The sequence below is a fragment of the Crinia signifera genome, chromosome 1 (assembly GCF_055691185.1).
Source record: "Crinia signifera chromosome 1, ASM5569118v1, whole genome shotgun sequence".
NCBI classification, from domain to species: Eukaryota; Metazoa; Chordata; class Amphibia; order Anura; family Myobatrachidae; genus Crinia; species Crinia signifera.
Window position 1 is genome coordinate 296,333,328 of NC_139217.1, and position 18,363 is coordinate 296,351,690.

General features: G+C 52.2%; 1 protein-coding gene across 8 annotated transcripts in view; it reads right to left on the reverse strand.

Annotated features, from left to right (window-relative positions):
- The window catches only part of KDM4C (lysine demethylase 4C), a 494,625-nt gene that overhangs the window by 121,782 nt on the left and 354,480 nt on the right, over nt 1-18,363 (reverse strand). The window contains exon 18 of one of the 8 annotated variants that reach the window (XR_014474177.1): nt 12,017-12,274. The exons of 5 other annotated variants lie outside the window; for them this stretch is intronic. Coding sequence is in view for 1 of the 3 variants with exons in the window: in XM_083185985.1 (XP_083042111.1) it covers nt 12,176-12,274 (99 nt within the window). In the remaining 2 variants the exon portion in view is untranslated. Of the gene's footprint in view, nt 1-11,923; nt 12,275-18,363 lie in introns of those variants that run through there. 2 more of the 8 variants (XR_014474183.1, XM_083185985.1) reach the window with 2 other exon arrangements.

Consider the following 18,363-nt stretch of genomic DNA (forward strand, 5'->3'; position numbering starts at 1 on the left):
TGTGCATGGTTAAGGTTATAGGCTGCGGGGGGTGTATATGGTTAAGGTTATAGGCTGCGGGGGGTGTATATGGTTAGGGTTATAGGCTGCAGTGTGTGTGTGTATGGTTAGGGTTATAGGCTGCAGTGTGTGTGTGTATGGTTAGGGTTATAGGCTGGGGGGGTGTGTGTATGGTTAGGGTTATAGGCTGTGGGGTGTGTGTATGGTAAAGGGTTATAGGCTGCGGGGAGTGTGTGTGTATGGTTAGGGTTATAGGCTGCGGGGTGTGTGTGCGTGTATGGTTAGGGTTATAGGCTACGGGGTGTGTGTGTATGGTTAGGGTTATAGGCTGCGTTGTGTGTATGGTTAGGGTTATAGGCTGCAGGGGGTGTGTGCATGGTTTGGGTTATAGGCTGCGGTGTGTGTGTATGGTTAGGGTTATAGGCTGCAGGGTGTGTGCATGGTTAAGGTTATAGGCTGAGGGGGGTGTATATGGTTAGGGTTATAGGCTGTGGGGGGGTGTATGGTTAGGGTTATAGGCTGCAGTGTGTGTGTGTATGGTTAGGGTTATAGGCTGGGGGGGGTACGGTTAGAGTTATAGGCTGTCGGGTGTGTGTATGGTAAAGGGTTATAGGCTGCAGGGTGTGTGTGTATGGTTAGGGTTATAGGCTGCAGGGTGTGTGTATAGTTAGTGTCATAGGCTGTGGGGTGTGTGTATGGTTTGGGTTATAGGCTGCGGGGTGTGTATGGTTAGGGTTATAGGCTGCAGTGTGTGTGTGTATGGTTATAGGCAGCAGGGTGTGTGTATGGTTAGGGTTATAGGCTGCGTTGTGTGTATGGTTAGGGTTATAGGCTGCGGTGTGTGTGTGTGTGTGTGTATGGTTAGGGTTATAGGCTGCGGTGTGTGTGTATGGTTAGGGTTATAGGCTGCGGTGTGTGTGTGTGTGTGTGTGTGTATGGTTAGGGTTATAGGCTGCAGGGTGTGTGTATGGTTAGGGTTATAGGCTGCAGGGTGTGTGTATGGATAGGGTTATAGGCTGCAGGGTGTGTGTATGGTTAGGGTTATATCCTGCAGGGTGTGTGTATGGTTAGGGTTATAGGCTGCAGGGTGTGTGCATGGTTAAGGTTATAGGCTGCGGGGGGTGTATATGGTTAAGGTTATAGGCTGCGGGGGGTGTATATGGTTAGGGTTATAGGCTGCAGTGTGTGTGTGTATGGTTAGGGTTATAGGCTGCAGTGTGTGTGTGTATGGTTAGGGTTATAGGCTGGGGGGGTGTGTGTATGGTTAGGGTTATAGGCTGTGGGGTGTGTGTATGGTAAAGGGTTATAGGCTGCGGGGAGTGTGTGTGTATGGTTAGGGTTATAGGCTGCGGGGTGTGTGTGCGTGTATGGTTAGGGTTATAGGCTACGGGGTGTGTGTGTATGGTTAGGGTTATAGGCTGCGTTGTGTGTATGGTTAGGGTTATAGGCTGCAGGGGGTGTGTGCATGGTTTGGGTTATAGGCTGCGGGGGTGTGCATGGTTAGGGTTATAGGCTGCGGGGGGTGTATATGGTTAGGGTTATAGGCTGCAGGGTGTGTGTATGGTTAGGGTTATAGGCTGCAGGGTGTGTGTATGGTTAGGGTTATAGGCTGCGGTGTGTGTGTATGGTTAGGGTTATAGGCTGCGGTGTGTGTGTATGGTTAGGGTTATAGGCTGCAGGGTGTGTGCATGGTTAAGGTTATAGGCTGAGGGGGGTGTATATGGTTAGGGTTATAGGCTGTGGGGGGGGGTGTATGGTTAGGGTTATAGGCTGCAGTGTGTGTGTGTATGGTTAGGGTTATAGGCTGGGGGGGGTACGGTTAGAGTTATAGGCTGTCGGGTGTGTGTATGGTAAAGGGTTATAGGCTGCAGGGTGTGTGTGTATGGTTAGGGTTATAGGCTGCAGGGTGTGTGTATAGTTAGTGTCATAGGCTGTGGGGTGTGTGTATGGTTAGGGTTATAGGCTGCGGGGTGTGTATGGTTAGGGTTATAGGCTGCAGTGTGTGTGTGTATGGTTATAGGCAGCAGGGTGTGTGTATGGTTAGGGTTATAGGCTGCGTTGTGTGTATGGTTAGGGTTATAGGCTGCGGTGTGTGTGTGTGTGTATGGTTAGGGTTATAGGCTGCGGTGTGTGTGTATGGTTAGGGTTATAGGCTGCGGTGTGTGTGTGTGTGTGTGTGTGTATGGTTAGGGTTATAGGCTGCAGGGTGTGTGTATGGTTAGGGTTATAGGCTGCAGGGTGTGTGTATGGTTAGGGTTATAGGCTGCAGGGTGTGTGTATGGTTAGGGTTATATCCTGCAGGGTGTGTGTATGGTTAGGGTTATAGGCTGCAGGGTGTGTGCATGGTTAAGGTTATAGGCTGCGGGGGGTGTATATGGTTAAGGTTATAGGCTGCGGGGGGTGTATATGGTTAGGGTTATAGGCTGCAGTGTGTGTGTGTATGATTAGGGTTATAGGCTGCAGTGTGTGTGTGTATGGTTAGGGTTATAGGCTGGGGGGGTGTGTGTATGGTTAGGGTTATAGGCTGTGGGGTGTGTGTATGGTAAAGGGTTATAGGCTGCGGGGAGTGTGTGTGTATGGTTAGGGTTATAGGCTGCGGGGTGTGTGTGCGTGTATGGTTAGGGTTATAGGCTACGGGGTGTGTGTGTATGGTTAGGGTTATAGGCTGAGGGGGGTGTATATGGTTAGGGTTATAGGCGGTGGGGTGTGTGTATGGTTAGGGATATAGGCTGCGGTGTGTGTGTGTATGGTTAGGGTTATAGGCTGCGGTGTGTGTGTGTATGGTTAGGGTTATAGGCTGCCGGGGGTGTGTATGGTTAGGGTTAAAGGCTGCAGGGTGTGTGTATGGTTAGGGTTATAGGCTGCAGGGTGTGTGTATGGTTAGGGTTATAGGCTGCGGGTGGTGTGTATGGTTAGAGTTAAAGGCTGCAGGGTGTGTGTGTATGGTTAGGGTTATAGGCTGCAGGGTGTGTGTGTATGGTTAGGGTTATAGGCTGCAGGGTGTGTGTATGGTTAGGGCTATAGGCTGCAGGGTGTGTGTATGGTTAGGGTTATAGGCTGCAGGGTGTGTGTGTATGGTTAGGGTTATAGGCTGCGGTGTGTGTGTGTATGGTTAGGGTTATAGGATGCGGGGTGTATGGTTAGGGTTATAGGCTGCGGGGTGTCTGTGGTTAGTGTTATAGGCTGTGGGGTGTGTGTATGGTTAGGGTTATAGGCTGCAGGGTGTGTGTGTGGTTAGTGTTATAGGCTGTGGGGTGTGTGTACAGATGGAGCGGGTCTTATTGTTGCTGGCGAATCGCCAGCAGCACGTTGCTGGTGATCCGCCAGCAACACGGCGCTCCATCTGACTGAGACGTGCGTGCGTCCCCCCACGCACGCGCGTCTCAGTATTCGGGCGGCGAGGCAGACGCAATCCTGTCCGCCACACGCTTCAGGGTGTAGATACCGGGTAACCGCCGGCAGCACCGTCGGAAGAGGACGCGCGCGCACCTCATGCGCACGCGTCCCCTTCCGGCATACAGATGGCGCGGGGAAGGGGATGGCAGCTGGCGTCGCCATCCCCTGGATAGATAAGTCCCGCTCCATCTGTATGGTTAGTGTTATAGGCTGCGGTGTGTGTGTATAGTTAGGGTTATAGGATGCGGGTGTGTGTATGGTTAGGGTTATAGGCTGCAGGGTGTGTGTATGGTTAGGGTTATAGGCTGCAGGGTGTGTGTATGGTTAGGGTTATAGGCTGAGGGGGGTGTGTATGGTTAGGGTTATAGGCTGCAGGGTGTGTGTATGGTTAGGGTTATAGGCTGAGGGGGGTGTGTATGGTTAGGGTTATAGGCTGCAGGGTGTGTGTGTATGGTTAGGGTTATAGGCTGCAGGGTGTGTGTGTATGGTTAGGGTTATAGGCTGAGGGGGGTGTGTATGGTTAGGGTTATAGGCTGCAGGGTGTGTGTATGGTTAGGGTTATAGGCTGTGCGGTGTGTGTATGGTTAGGGTTATAGGCTGAGGGGGGTGTGTATGGTTAGGGTTATAGGCTGCAGGGTGTGTGTGTATGGTTAGGGTTATAGGCTGCAGTGTGTGTGTGTGTATGGTTAGGGTTATAGGCTGAGGGGGGTGTGTATGGTTAGGGTTATAGGCTGCAGGGTGTGTGTATGGTTAGGGTTATAGGCTGCAGTGTGTGTGTATGGTTAGGGTTATAGGCTGCAGTGTGTGTGTGTGTGTATGGTTAGGGTTATAGGCTGGGGGGGTGTGTGTATGGTTAGGGTTATAGGCTGTGGGGTGTGTGTATGGTTAGGGTTATAGGCTGCGGTGTGTGTGTGTGTATGGTTAGGGTTATAGGCTGCAGGGTGTGTGTATGGTTAGGGTTATAGGCTGCAGGGTGTGTGTACGGTTAGGGTTATAGGCTGCAGGGTGTGTGTATGGTTAGGGCTATAGGCTGCAGGGTGTGTGTGTATGGTTAGGGTGATAGGCTGCGTTGTGTGTATGGTTAGGGTTATAGGCTGCAGGGTGTGTGTATGGTTAGGGTTATAGGCTGCAGGGTGTGTGTATGGTTAGGGTTATAGGCTGCAGGGTGTGTGTATGGTTAGGGTTATATCCTGCAGGGTGTGTGTATGGTTAGGGTTATAGGCTGCAGGGTGTGTGCATGGTTAAGGTTATAGACTGCGGGGGGTGTATATGGTTAAGGTTATAGGCTGCGGGGGGTGTATATGGTTAGGGTTATAGGCTGCAGTGTGTGTGTGTATGGTTAGGGTTATAGGCTGGGGGGGGGGTGTATGGTTAGGGTTATAGGCTGTGGGGTGTGTGTATGGTAAAGGATTATAGGCTGCGGGGTGTGTGTGTGTGTATGGTTAGGGTTATAGGCTGCGGGGTTTGTGTGTATATTAGGGTTATAGGCTGAGGGGGGTGTATATGGTTAGGGTTATAGGCTGCAGGGTGTGTGTATGGTTAGGGTCAGAGGCTGGGGTGTGTGTGTATGGTTAGGGTTATAGGCTGCAGGGTGTGTGTATGGTTAGGGTCAGAGGCTGGGGTGTGTGTGTGTGGTTAGTGTTATAGGCTGGGGTGTGTGTGTGTATGGTTAGGGTCATAGGCTGGGGTGTGTGTGTATGGTTAGGGTTATAGGCTGCGGTGTGTGTGTGTATGGTTAGGGTTATAGGATGCGGGGTGTATGGTTAGGGTTATAGGCTGCGGGGTGTCTGTGGTTAGTGTTATAGGCTGTGGGGTGTGTGTATGGTTAGGGTTATAGCCTGCAGTGTGTGTGTGTATGGTTAGGGTTATAGGATGCGGGGTGTATGTATGGTTAGGGTTATAGGCTGCGGGGTGTCTGTGGTTAGTGTTATAGGCTGTGGGGTGTGTGTATGGTTAGGGTTATAGGCTGCAGGGTGTGTGTGTATGGTTAGGGTTATAGGATGCGGGGTGTATGTATGGTTAGGGTTATAGGATGCGGGGTGTATGGTTAGGGTTATAGGATGCGGGGTGTATGGTTAGGGTTATAGGCTGCGGGGTGTCTGTGGTTAGTGTTATAGGCTGTGGGGTGTGTGTATGGTTAGGGTTATAGGCTGCAGGGTGTGTGTGTGGTTAGTGTTATAGGCTGTGGGGTGTGTGTACAGATGGAGCGGGTCTTATTGCTGCTGGCGAATCGCCAGCAGCACGTTGCTGGCGATCCGCCAGCAACACGGCGCTCCATCTGACTGAGACGCGCATGCGTCCCCCACGCACGCGCGTCTCAGTATCCGTGCGTCGAGGCGGACGCAATCCTGTCCGCCACCCGCTTCAGGGGGCTGCGGGGACCCGGTGTAGACACCGGGTGACCGCCGGCAGCACCGTCGGAAGGGGACTCGTGCGCGCGCGTCCCCTTCCGGCATACAGATGGCGCGGGGCAGGGGATGGCAGCTGGCGTCGCCATCCCCTGGATAGATAAGTCCCGCTCCATCTGTATGGTTAGGGTTATAGGATGCGGGTGTGTATATGGTTAGGGTTATAGGCTGAGGGGGGTGTATATGGTTAGGGTTATATGCTGCGGGGTGTGTATGGTTAGGGTTATATGCTGTGGGGTGTGTGTATGGTTAGGGTTATATGCTGCGGGGTGTGTGTGTGTATGGTTAGGGTTATAGGCTGCATGGTGTGTGTGTATATGGTTAGGGCTATCGGCTGCGGTGTGTGCGTGTATGGTTAGGGTTATATGCTGCGGGGTGTGTGTGTATATGGTTAGGGCTATCGGCTGCGGTGTGTGCGTGTATGGTTAGGGTTATATGCTGCGGGGTGTGTGTATGGTTAGGGTTATAGGCTGTGGGGTGTGTGTATGGTAAAGGGTTATAGGCTGCGGGGAGTGTGTGTGTATGGTTAGGGTTATAGGCTGCGGGGTGTGTGTGCGTGTATGGTTAGGGTTATAGGCTACGGGGTGTGTGTGTATGGTTAGGGTTATAGGCTGAGGGGGGTGTATATGGTTAGGGTTATAGGCGGTGGGGTGTGTGTATGGTTAGGGATATAGGCTGCGGTGTGTGTGTGTATGGTTAGGGTTATAGGCTGCGGTGTGTGTGTGTATGGTTAGGGTTATAGGCTGCCGGGGGTGTGTATGGTTAGGGTTAAAGGCTGCAGGGTGTGTGTATGGTTAGGGTTATAGGCTGCAGGGTGTGTGTATGGTTAGGGTTATAGGCTGCGGGTGGTGTGTATGGTTAGAGTTAAAGGCTGCAGGGTGTGTGTGTATGGTTAGGGTTATAGGCTGCAGGGTGTGTGTGTATGGTTAGGGTTATAGGCTGCAGGGTGTGTGTATGGTTAGGGCTATAGGCTGCAGGGTGTGTGTATGGTTAGGGTTATAGGCTGCAGGGTGTGTGTATGGTAAGGGTTATAGGCTGCAGGGTGTGTGTGTATGGTTAGGGTTATAGGCTGCGGTGTGTGTGTGTATGGTTAGGGTTATAGGATGCGGGGTGTATGGTTAGGGTTATAGGCTGCGGGGTGTCTGTGGTTAGTGTTATAGGCTGTGGGGTGTGTGTATGGTTAGGGTTATAGGCTGCAGGGTGTGTGTGTGGTTAGTGTTATAGGCTGTGGGGTGTGTGTACAGATGGAGCGGGTCTTATTGTTGCTGGCGAATCGCCAGCAGCACGTTGCTGGTGATCCGCCAGCAACACGGCGCTCCATCTGACTGAGACGTGCGTGCGTCCCCCCACGCACGCGCGTCTCAGTATTCGGGCGGCGAGGCAGACGCAATCCTGTCCGCCACACGCTTCAGGGTGTAGATACCGGGTAACCGCCGGCAGCACCGTCGGAAGAGGACGCGCGCGCACCTCATGCGCACGCGTCCCCTTCCGGCATACAGATGGCGCGGGGAAGGGGATGGCAGCTGGCGTCGCCATCCCCTGGATAGATAAGTCCCGCTCCATCTGTATGGTTAGTGTTATAGGCTGCGGTGTGTGTGTATAGTTAGGGTTATAGGATGCGGGTGTGTGTATGGTTAGGGTTATAGGCTGCAGGGTGTGTGTATGGTTAGGGTTATAGGCTGCAGGGTGTGTGTATGGTTAGGGTTATAGGCTGAGGGGGGTGTGTATGGTTAGGGTTATAGGCTGCAGGGTGTGTGTATGGTTAGGGTTATAGGCTGAGGGGGGTGTGTATGGTTAGGGTTATAGGCTGCAGGGTGTGTGTGTATGGTTAGGGTTATAGGCTGCAGGGTGTGTGTGTATGGTTAGGGTTATAGGCTGAGGGGGGTGTGTATGGTTAGGGTTATAGGCTGCAGGGTGTGTGTATGGTTAGGGTTATAGGCTGTGCGGTGTGTGTATGGTTAGGGTTATAGGCTGAGGGGGGTGTGTATGGTTAGGGTTATAGGCTGCAGGGTGTGTGTGTATGGTTAGGGTTATAGGCTGCAGTGTGTGTGTGTGTATGGTTAGGGTTATAGGCTGAGGGGGGTGTGTATGGTTAGGGTTATAGGCTGCAGGGTGTGTGTATGGTTAGGGTTATAGGCTGCAGTGTGTGTGTATGGTTAGGGTTATAGGCTGCAGTGTGTGTGTGTGTGTGTATGGTTAGGGTTATAGGCTGGGGGGGTGTGTGTATGGTTAGGGTTATAGGCTGTGGGGTGTGTGTATGGTTAGGGTTATAGGCTGCGGTGTGTGTGTGTGTGTATGGTTAGGGTTATAGGCTGCAGGGTGTGTGTATGGTTAGGGTTATAGGCTGCAGGGTGTGTGTACGGTTAGGGTTATAGGCTGCAGGGTGTGTGTATGGTTAGGGTTATAGGCTGCAGGGTGTGTGTGTATGGTTAGGGTGATAGGCTGCGTTGTGTGTATGGTTAGGGTTATAGGCTGCAGGGTGTGTGTATGGTTAGGGTTATAGGCTGCAGGGTGTGTGTATGGTTAGGGTTATAGGCTGCAGGGTGTGTGTATGGTTAGGGTTATATCCTGCAGGGTGTGTGTATGGTTAGGGTTATAGGCTGCAGGGTGTGTGCATGGTTAAGGTTATAGACTGCGGGGGGTGTATATGGTTAAGGTTATAGGCTGCGGGGGGTGTATATGGTTAGGGTTATAGGCTGCAGTGTGTGTGTGTATGGTTAGGGTTATAGGCTGGGGGGGGGGTGTATGGTTAGGGTTATAGGCTGTGGGGTGTGTGTATGGTAAAGGATTATAGGCTGCGGGGTGTGTGTGTGTGTATGGTTAGGGTTATAGGCTGCGGGGTTTGTGTGTATATTAGGGTTATAGGCTGAGGGGGGTGTATATGGTTAGGGTTATAGGCTGCAGGGTGTGTGTATGGTTAGGGTCAGAGGCTGGGGTGTGTGTGTATGGTTAGGGTTATAGGCTGCAGGGTGTGTGTATGGTTAGGGTCAGAGGCTGGGGTGTGTGTGTGTGGTTAGTGTTATAGGCTGGGGTGTGTGTGTGTATGGTTAGGGTCATAGGCTGGGGTGTGTGTGTATGGTTAGGGTTATAGGCTGCGGTGTGTGTGTGTATGGTTAGGGTTATAGGATGCGGGGTGTATGGTTAGGGTTATAGGCTGCGGGGTGTCTGTGGTTAGTGTTATAGGCTGTGGGGTGTGTGTATGGTTAGGGTTATAGCCTGCAGTGTGTGTGTGTATGGTTAGGGTTATAGGATGCGGGGTGTATGTATGGTTAGGGTTATAGGCTGCGGGGTGTCTGTGGTTAGTGTTATAGGCTGTGGGGTGTGTGTATGGTTAGGGTTATAGGCTGCAGGGTGTGTGTGTATGGTTAGGGTTATAGGATGCGGGGTGTATGTATGGTTAGGGTTATAGGATGCGGGGTGTATGGTTAGGGTTATAGGATGCGGGGTGTATGGTTAGGGTTATAGGCTGCGGGGTGTATGGTTAGGGTTATAGGCTGCGGGGTGTCTGTGGTTAGTGTTATAGGCTGTGGGGTGTGTGTATGGTTAGGGTTATAGGCTGCAGGGTGTGTGTGTGGTTAGTGTTATAGGCTGTGGGGTGTGTGTACAGATGGAGCGGGTCTTATTGCTGCTGGCGAATCGCCAGCAGCACGTTGCTGGCGATCCGCCAGCAACACGGCGCTCCATCTGACTGAGACGCGCATGCGTCCCCCACGCACGCGCGTCTCAGTATCCGTGCGTCGAGGCGGACGCAATCCTGTCCGCCACCCGCTTCAGGGGGCTGCGGGGACCCGGTGTAGACACCGGGTGACCGCCGGCAGCACCGTCGGAAGGGGACTCGTGCGCGCGCGTCCCCTTCCGGCATACAGATGGCGCGGGGCAGGGGATGGCAGCTGGCGTCGCCATCCCCTGGATAGATAAGTTCCGCTCCATCTGTATGGTTAGGGTTATAGGATGCGGGTGTGTATATGGTTAGGGTTATAGGCTGAGGGGGGTGTATATGGTTAGGGTTATATGCTGCGGGGTGTGTATGGTTAGGGTTATATGCTGTGGGGTGTGTGTATGGTTAGGGTTATATGCTGCGGGGTGTGTGTGTGTATGGTTAGGGTTATAGGCTGCAGGGTGTGTGTGTATATGGTTAGGGCTATCGGCTGCGGTGTGTGCGTGTATGGTTAGGGTTATATGCTGCGGGGTGTGTGTGTATATGGTTAGGGCTATCGGCTGCGGTGTGTGCGTGTATGGTTAGGGTTATATGCTGCGGGGTGTGTGTATGGTTAGGGTTATAGGCTGCAGGGTGTGTATATGGTTAGGGTTATAGGCTGCAGGGTGTGTATATGGTTAGGGTTATAGGCTGAGGGGGGTGTATATGGTTAGGGTTATATGCTGCGGGGTGTGTATGGTTAGGGTTATAGGCTGCAGGGTGTGTGCATGGTTAGGGCTATCGGCTGCGGTGTGTGCGTGTATGGTTAGGGTTATAGGCTGCAGGGTGTGTGCATGGTTAGGGTTATAGGCTGCAGGGTGTGTATATGGTTAGGGTTATAGGCTGCAGGGTGTGTATATGGTTAGGGTTATAGGCTGAGGGGGGTGTATATGGTTAGGGTTATATGCTGCGGGGTGTGTATGGTTAGGGTTATATGCTGCAGGGTGTGTATATAGTTAGGGTTATAGGCTGCAGGGTGTGTATATGGTTAGGGTTATAGGCTGAGGGGGGTGTATATGGTTAGGGTTATATGCTGCGGGGTGTGTATGGTTAGGGTTATATGCTGCAGGGTGTGTGCATGGTTAGGGTTATAGGCTGCAGGGTGTGTATATGGTTAGGGTTATAGGCTGCAGGGTGTGTATATGGTTAGGGTTATAGGCTGAGGGGGGTGTATATGGTTAGGGTTATATGCTGCGGGGTGTGTATGGTTAGGGTTATATGCTGCAGGGTGTGTATATGGTTAGGGTTATAGGCTGCAGGGTGTGTATATGGTTAGGGTTATAGGCTGAGGGGTGTGTATATGGTTAGGGTTATAGGCTGAGGGGGGTGTATATGGTTAGGGTTATATGCTGCGGGGTGTGTATGGTTAGGGTTATATGCTGCAGGGTGTGTGCATGGTTAGGGTTATAGGCTGCAGGGTGTGTATATGGTTAGGGTTATAGGCTGCAGGGTGTGTATATGGTTAGGGTTATAGGCTGAGGGGGGTGTATATGGTTAGGGTTATATGCTGCGGGGTGTGTATGGTTAGGGTTATATGCTGCAGGGTGTGTATATGGTTAGGGTTATAGGCTGCAGGGTGTGTATATGGTTAGGGTTATAGGCTGAGGGGGGTGTATATGGTTAGGGTTATATGCTGCGGGGTGTGTATGGTTATGGATATATGCTGTGGGGTGTGTGTATGGTTAGGGTTATATGCTGTGGGGTGTGTGTATGGTTAGGGTTATAGGCTGTGGGGTGTGTGTCTGTGTGATTAGTGTTATAGGCTGAAGCGGGATGTATGGTTAGGCTGCGGAGGGGAGTGTATGTTAGGTTTAGGCTGTGGGGATGGGTGGGGTTAGGCTGCAGGTGGGAGGAGAATGGTTGGGTTGTGGGGAGTGGGATGTATAGTGAGTGTTAAGGTGCCCACAGACGCTACAATAATCGAATGCGTTTTGTACTTTTTAAGCACAAATTGCATCTTATGTACAATGATTGGATGGTGTTTATGGGCTTGTGCGATGTGATGCGCGTTCCCGGGAGCCCGATATTGTATGTCTACAAAAGGACGTGCTGCACGTACTTTTTAGACTACACCTGAAATTTAACATTACAAACATGGGTTCATCACATCGCATCGCATGCATCCAAGTGCACATCGCATCGCAAGCTGGAAGAAAAATTGCATAGAACCATTGTACAGACAAAAACGCATAGCACAGTACAATTGTAGCGTCTGTGGGCACCTTTAGACTGCGGGGAGCGGGGTGTATAGTTAGTGTTAGGCTGGTGGGCAGTGGGATGAATAGTTATAGTTACCCTGTGGGGGAGGGGGGTATATAGTTAGAGTTAGGCTGGGGGGTGGGGGGATAGTGTTAGCATACCTTCCAACTGTCCCACAGTGTCCCGTGGTGGTGGTGGTGGGGGGGGGGGGGGGGGGTAGCAGTTGGGAGACGGCCGGGACGCGATGTGTCCCTCTTAATGGCAGGTTTGGGGAGGTATGGTGTTAGACTTCAGGGTGTATGTAGTAGCTACTAACCTGGCCCACTGTGTTTCAAAGGAGGCTGCTTTTTTGGGGGACACTCTGAATGATTCACCTCTCTGCAACTCTTCCTTCATCCTGTCCGGACCTCTGGTTCCAGGTTCCCCGCAGCCGTCTTCCCCCTCCTCCACTCCTCAGTGCACTCTCCTGAGCTTCCTAACCTTCTGCTGCTGGCACCGCGTGGTTCTCCTCTTCTGCTCCCCTCCAGCTGCCAGCACCGGGACTGGAACGGCACAGATCAGGGTGACACGTGTCCTGTGCAGGAGTAGAGACAATGAAGATATGCCAGATATGCCCCCACAGTGCTTGGTATGCCCCCACAGTGCCACACATATGCCCAGACAGTACCAGATATGCCCCCACAGTGCCAGATATGCCCCCAGTGCCAGCCATATGCCCACACAGTGCCAGACAGTACCAGATATGCCCCCACAGTGCCAGATATGCCCCCACAGTGCCAGACAGTACCAGATATGCCCCCACAGTGCCAGACAGTACCAGATATGCCCCCAGTGCCAGATATGCCCTCAACAGTGCTAGGTATGCCCCCCACAGTGCCAGGTTTGCCCCAGGTGTGCGATATGCCCCCCACAGTGCCATGCCCCCCACGGTGCCAGATATGCCCCCAGTGTGCCATATGCCCTCCCCAGTGCCAGATATTCCCCCCACAGTGCCATATATGACCCCAGTGTGCGATATGCCCCCCACAGTGCCAGGTATGCCCCCCACAGTGCCAGGTATGACCCCAGTGTGCGATATGCCCCCCACAGTGCCAGATATGACCCCAGTGTGCGATATGCCCCCTACAGTGCCAGATATGCCCCCCACAGTGCCAGATATGCGCCCCACAGTGCCAGATATTCCCCCCACAGTGCCAGATATGACCCCAGTGTGCGATATGCCGCCGACAGTGCCAGGTATGTCCTCCACAGTGCCAGATATTCCCCCCACAGTTCCAGATATGACCCCAGTGTGCAATATGCCACCCCCCCCAGTGCCAGATATGCCCCCCACAGTGCCAGATATGCCCCTAACTTCTGTAGCATTTATCTTTGTATCGGTCAGCATAACTATAGATGACCATAGTGCATGTAGCCCTCGGATGTGATACAAAAGAGAGGTACTTACTCTGCTAGGGTTAACATGCTCTGCCAGGGGATACATGCTTGTTGTCATGGAGTTACTTGCTCTGCCAGGGGTTCACATGATATGCGTTTTTACTGTTAGTTTGTTTGCAGACAGTGACCAGTGAGCTCAGGCTTGCTGAGCTCCTCCGGCTCCACAGCACTTCCCCCCTCTCATGTGCAGACAGCATCCGGCCCCAGGCTACTGCAGTCTGCAGACACACAGTAAGACTCGAGTGATGATGAAATCATCATCTCGTGAGAGTGTCTCTGCAGAAGCTCCGCAGCGGTGGACGCCTCTGCCACTGTCTGCACACAGTGACAGGCTGCCGCTGTGCTGCTGACCCGCTCTCCTGCTCCAGATGAGTCCAATAATTAATCCTCGATCCCCCGGCACCCAGTCTTTTGGATCCCAGGGTGGAAGGTCCTGCATGGGGTTAGTCAGCATAATGTGAACTGCCTCATTAAAGCTTGATGCAATATGTCGATAGCCAGGGGCGGATTGGGGCCTAAAAGTGGCCCTGGAAAATATCTGGAAGTGGCCTCATGTGGGCAGAGCCAGCATAACAATAGGCGGCGCCACAACCAGCAGCACCGGGCCTTATATTTACTGCGGTGTATGGAGAAGGAGGTGGGGTGGGAGGAGGTGGGGACGCATCCAGAAGCAGGGCCCTGTGCGGCGTTGCCTCCACTGATACATTGCCCGTCAGGTGTGGCTCCAGAACACAATTACAGGAGGACACCATAACAGGGAAGGGAGGGGGGTTATTTGCGCATATTCCCAAAACAGTTGGCGTTGCCTCAAAACAAGGGCATGGCCTCAAAGGGAATGACAAGAGAGACAGTGGGTAACAGTAAACAGATGATTGAGAGAAGCAGAGGGTGATGTCTTGGAAAGGCAGAGTGACAGGAGAGAGAGGAAATGGGGAGATAGTACCACAGGGGAGAGGTAGATGGTGATGCAGTGGGTGATGGGGAGAGACAGAGAGACAAAGGTGGCTACAGGGAGAGACATAGGGAGCTAGGGAAGGTGGACAAAGGGATTGGAGTCAGAGTGGGGAGAGGTACAGGGGGTGGTAGAGGAGGAGAGGGGGTTTTAGAGGAGGAGAGGGGGTGGTAGAGGAGGGGACAGGGGTGGTAGGAGGAGGAGATGTGGGTGGTAGAGGAAGAGACGTGGGTGGTAGAGGGGGAGATGCGATGTAGATGAAGAGAAGGAGTGGTATAGGAGTAGAGGGGGGGTGTAGAGGAGGAGAGGGGGTGGTGGAGGAGGAGAGGGGGGAGAAGGGTGGTGGTAGAGGAGGAGAAGGGGGGTGGTAGAGGGGGAGTGGTAGAGGAGGAGATGGAGGGTTGTAGAGGAGGAGAAGGGATGGCAGAGGAGGAGAGGGTTCTTATAGGGGGAGAGGGGATGGAATAGGAGGAAAGGGGGGTGTAGAGGAGGAGAGGGGTGGTAAAGGGGGAGAGGGGATGGTATAGGAGGAGTAGGGGTGGTAGAGGCGGAGAAGGGGGTGGTAGAGGAGGAGAGGGGGGTGGTAGAGAAGGGAGAGCAGAAGCAGGCAGGTGTTTGAAAGTTACAGAAATTACTTTGCGCCTCCTAATCCTTCCTCCCCCTCAATCAAAGTGGAGAGTGTACCTCGGGCAGCTCTCCCTCTCTTCGGCGACGGGCCTCCTCCTCCCACACCGGCGTGCCGGGCCTCTTGTCTGTTTTCCCCTGGTGCAGAGCCTCAACCTCCTATCTGCGGTGCAAGACTTTTTCTCGTGATCCCTGGCGCTGGGCCTCCTCCTTCCAATCCACGGTGACAGGCTTCCTCCCCGCTATCCACAGCAGTGGGCCTCCTCCTGATCCGCGGTGCTGGCAGCAGAGGGCTGCATCTCCTTGTTGGAGCATGAGACTGGGTTGTAGAGGAGACAGGGGTTAGAGGAGGAGACAGGGGTGGTAAAAGAGAGGAGGTGGTAGAGGAGGAGAGGGGTTGTATAGCAGAGGGGGGTGTAGGGGAGGAAACAGGGGTTAGAGGAGAAGACGTGAGGTGGTAGAGGAGGAGAGGGGGTTTAGAAGAGGAGGAGATGGGGGTGGTAGAGGAGGAGAGGGGTGGTATAGGGGGAGAGAGGATGGTATAGGGGGAGAGAGGATGGTATAGGGGGAGAGGGGATGTTATAGGAGGGAAGGGGGTGGTAAAGGAGGAGGAGAAGGGGATGGTAAAGGATGGAGGAGAAGGGGGTGGTAGAGAAGAAGAGGGGTGGTATAGGGGGAGAGAGGGGGGTAGAGGAGGAGAGGGGGTGGTAGAGAAGGGAGAGCAGGCAGTTGTTACATAAATTACTTTGCACCTCCTAATCCTTACGAGTGAAAAAAGGGGTCGATTCAGACACATTATTTTTGATCCAAATTCGTCCCTATCCCTGATGGTCGGAGTCTGTACATGTGCAGGTGTGAGAATGCACAGACCCTGAGAGCCAATGAGAGGGGGGCTGCAACAAGCATCACTGTATCTCTCCACACCCCCAGCAGAGGTATTCATGTGCTGAACCAAACCTCTCTACCTCCCCTCACAATACACGCGGGGTACCCCTGTCACTAATGCTTTCGGCAGCTGGAGTATCTGTAATTAGCATCGACGGCAGTGGCTCCCAGTGCAGCGATGACAATGGGTCCCTGTCACAAGCGCAGATGGCAGCGGGTCCCGTTATTAATGCAGGCGGCAGTGTGTATTATCTTTACCACTGCACCAGCAGGTACCAGTCATTAGCGGCAGTGGGGGTACCTGTCATCGGGATGCGGTCATCTATTAGAATGAACTTAGGTCTACAGTCATTAGGTCTACCCCACTAGGTCGACTCCATAAAGGTCGACATGAGGAAGGTCGACTGGTCATAAGGTCGACATGGGTTTTTCACTGTTTTTTGAGCCGACATGTGCCGACAGGCGGTATTTCATGCCCTACCATCCACTAGGGCGTGGTGGGAGAATAAAATAGTGTGCCGAGCGTAGCGAGGCACCGTGCCCGAAGCATCGCGAGCGAAGCGAGTGATGCGAGGGTCCGGTTCTCATTGCCAACTGTGTCCATGTCGACTGTGTCGACATTCGGATCAAAAAACAGTGAAAAACCCATGTCGAACTTATGACCAGTCGACCTTCCTCATGTCGACATTTATGCAAATTCGACCTTAAGTCATGTCGACCTTCCTGCCAGTCGACCTAGTGGGGTAGACCTAATGACTGTAGACCTAAGTTCATTCTGACAGATGTCCCGATTCCCTGTCATCAGGGGTGTAACTATAACTTTTTGGGCCCCATAGCAAATTTTTTAAGGGGCCCCCCCTTACACTTAATAGCGCTCTCATTTATTCATACATGCATGCACTGTCGCTCTTATACATACATACACTGCCTCTATGATTCATACATACATACGCTGCCTCTATCATTCATACTGTACATACATGCACTGCCCCTATCATTCATACTGTACATATATACACTGCCCCTATCATTCATACTGTACATACATACACTGCCCCTATCATTCATACTGTACATACATACACTGCCCCTATCATTCATACATACATGCACTGTCGCTCTTATACATGCATACACTGCCTCTATCATTCATGCATGCACTGACACTCTCATTCATACATGCATGCACTGCCGCTCTCATTCATATATACATGCACTGTCACTTCCATTCATACATGTACTGCCGCTCTGATTCATACATACTTACACCATCACTCTCATTCATGCATACATGTACTGCTGCTCTGATACAGACATAAATACATGCACAGACAGCCTCGTTCATACATGCACTGTCACTCTCATTCAAATATATATACACGCACTGACTGCCTCAATCATACATACATACATACATACATACAAACATACATACGTGCACTGACAGTCTCATTCATACATACACTGCTGCCATACACCCCCGCGCCATGGCACACAGACTACTACCTCCTTCCCCCAGGAAGTAACTCCAGGCAGCCACTACTGGGGGCACCAACTCCTACCAACGAGGCAATCTTACCGCTGGGTGGGTTGATGTGGCATTTCAGAAGTTTGGATACAAACACACATGCATGCACCTGGGCCTCGGTTCTAAATCTTCATACACAATGGGCATTTTTGCCCAGCTTGTATGGTGAGAAATGATGGAGAAAATCGCTCGGCTGAAAAATGCTCAGTTCATACACAACTGAGCGTCTTTCGTCCATTCTAGCGATTTTCCCCGGGGGTGGTCGACTTCCCATAGCCGGACACTATGGAAGGCTGTCCACTCCATCACTCATCTGCTGATAATACCAGCAGATGAGCAGTGGTGGCCAGCGATGATGTGAGAACGTGCAGCAGCGCTCACCACTGATCACTGCCCCATACGCATAGGGTGGCTTTTGAGATGAAAGCAGCTATAGACAAACTGAGCTGCTTTCAGCTCAAAGTGAACCAGTGTGTATGGACCTGAAGACCAAATGATGGAGCACAGGGCAAAAATTTCCTTTGCTGACAGAAAAAAATAGCATACCTCAGTTTAAACATTGCGGTATGTGGTGCGCGGCATTACACAGTTCACGCATATCTGACCTCTGAGTTTGCTACCCCTCCTTTTTATTTTAACCCACATTGCATACCTTTTCCTGTATTTTGATGCTGAATTAAATTTTAGTGTATGAAGGATTAGTATTTGTACTGACTTCTTAGACCCTGCACTACATCACTGCCCCCTCTATACCCGCCACTACATCACTGACCCCTCTATTCCCGCCACTACATCACTGACCCCTCTATTCCCGCCACTACATCACTGACCCCTCTATTCTCCGCCACTACATCACTGACCCCTCTATTCCCGCCACTACATCACTGACCCCTCTATTCCCGCCACTACATCACTGACCCCTCTATCCCCGCCACTACATCACTGACCCTCCTATACCCTACACTACATCACTGACCATCACTGACCACTCTCTACCCGCCACTACATCACTGACCCCTCTATCCCCACCACTACATCACAGACCCCTCTATAACCACCACTACATCACAGACCCCTCTATACCCACCACTACATCACAGACCCCTCTATACCCACCACTACATCACTGACCCCTCTGTACCCGCCACTACATCACTGACCCCTCTGTACCCGCCACTACATCACTGACCCCTCTATATCCACCACTACATCACTGACCCCTCTGTACCCACCACTA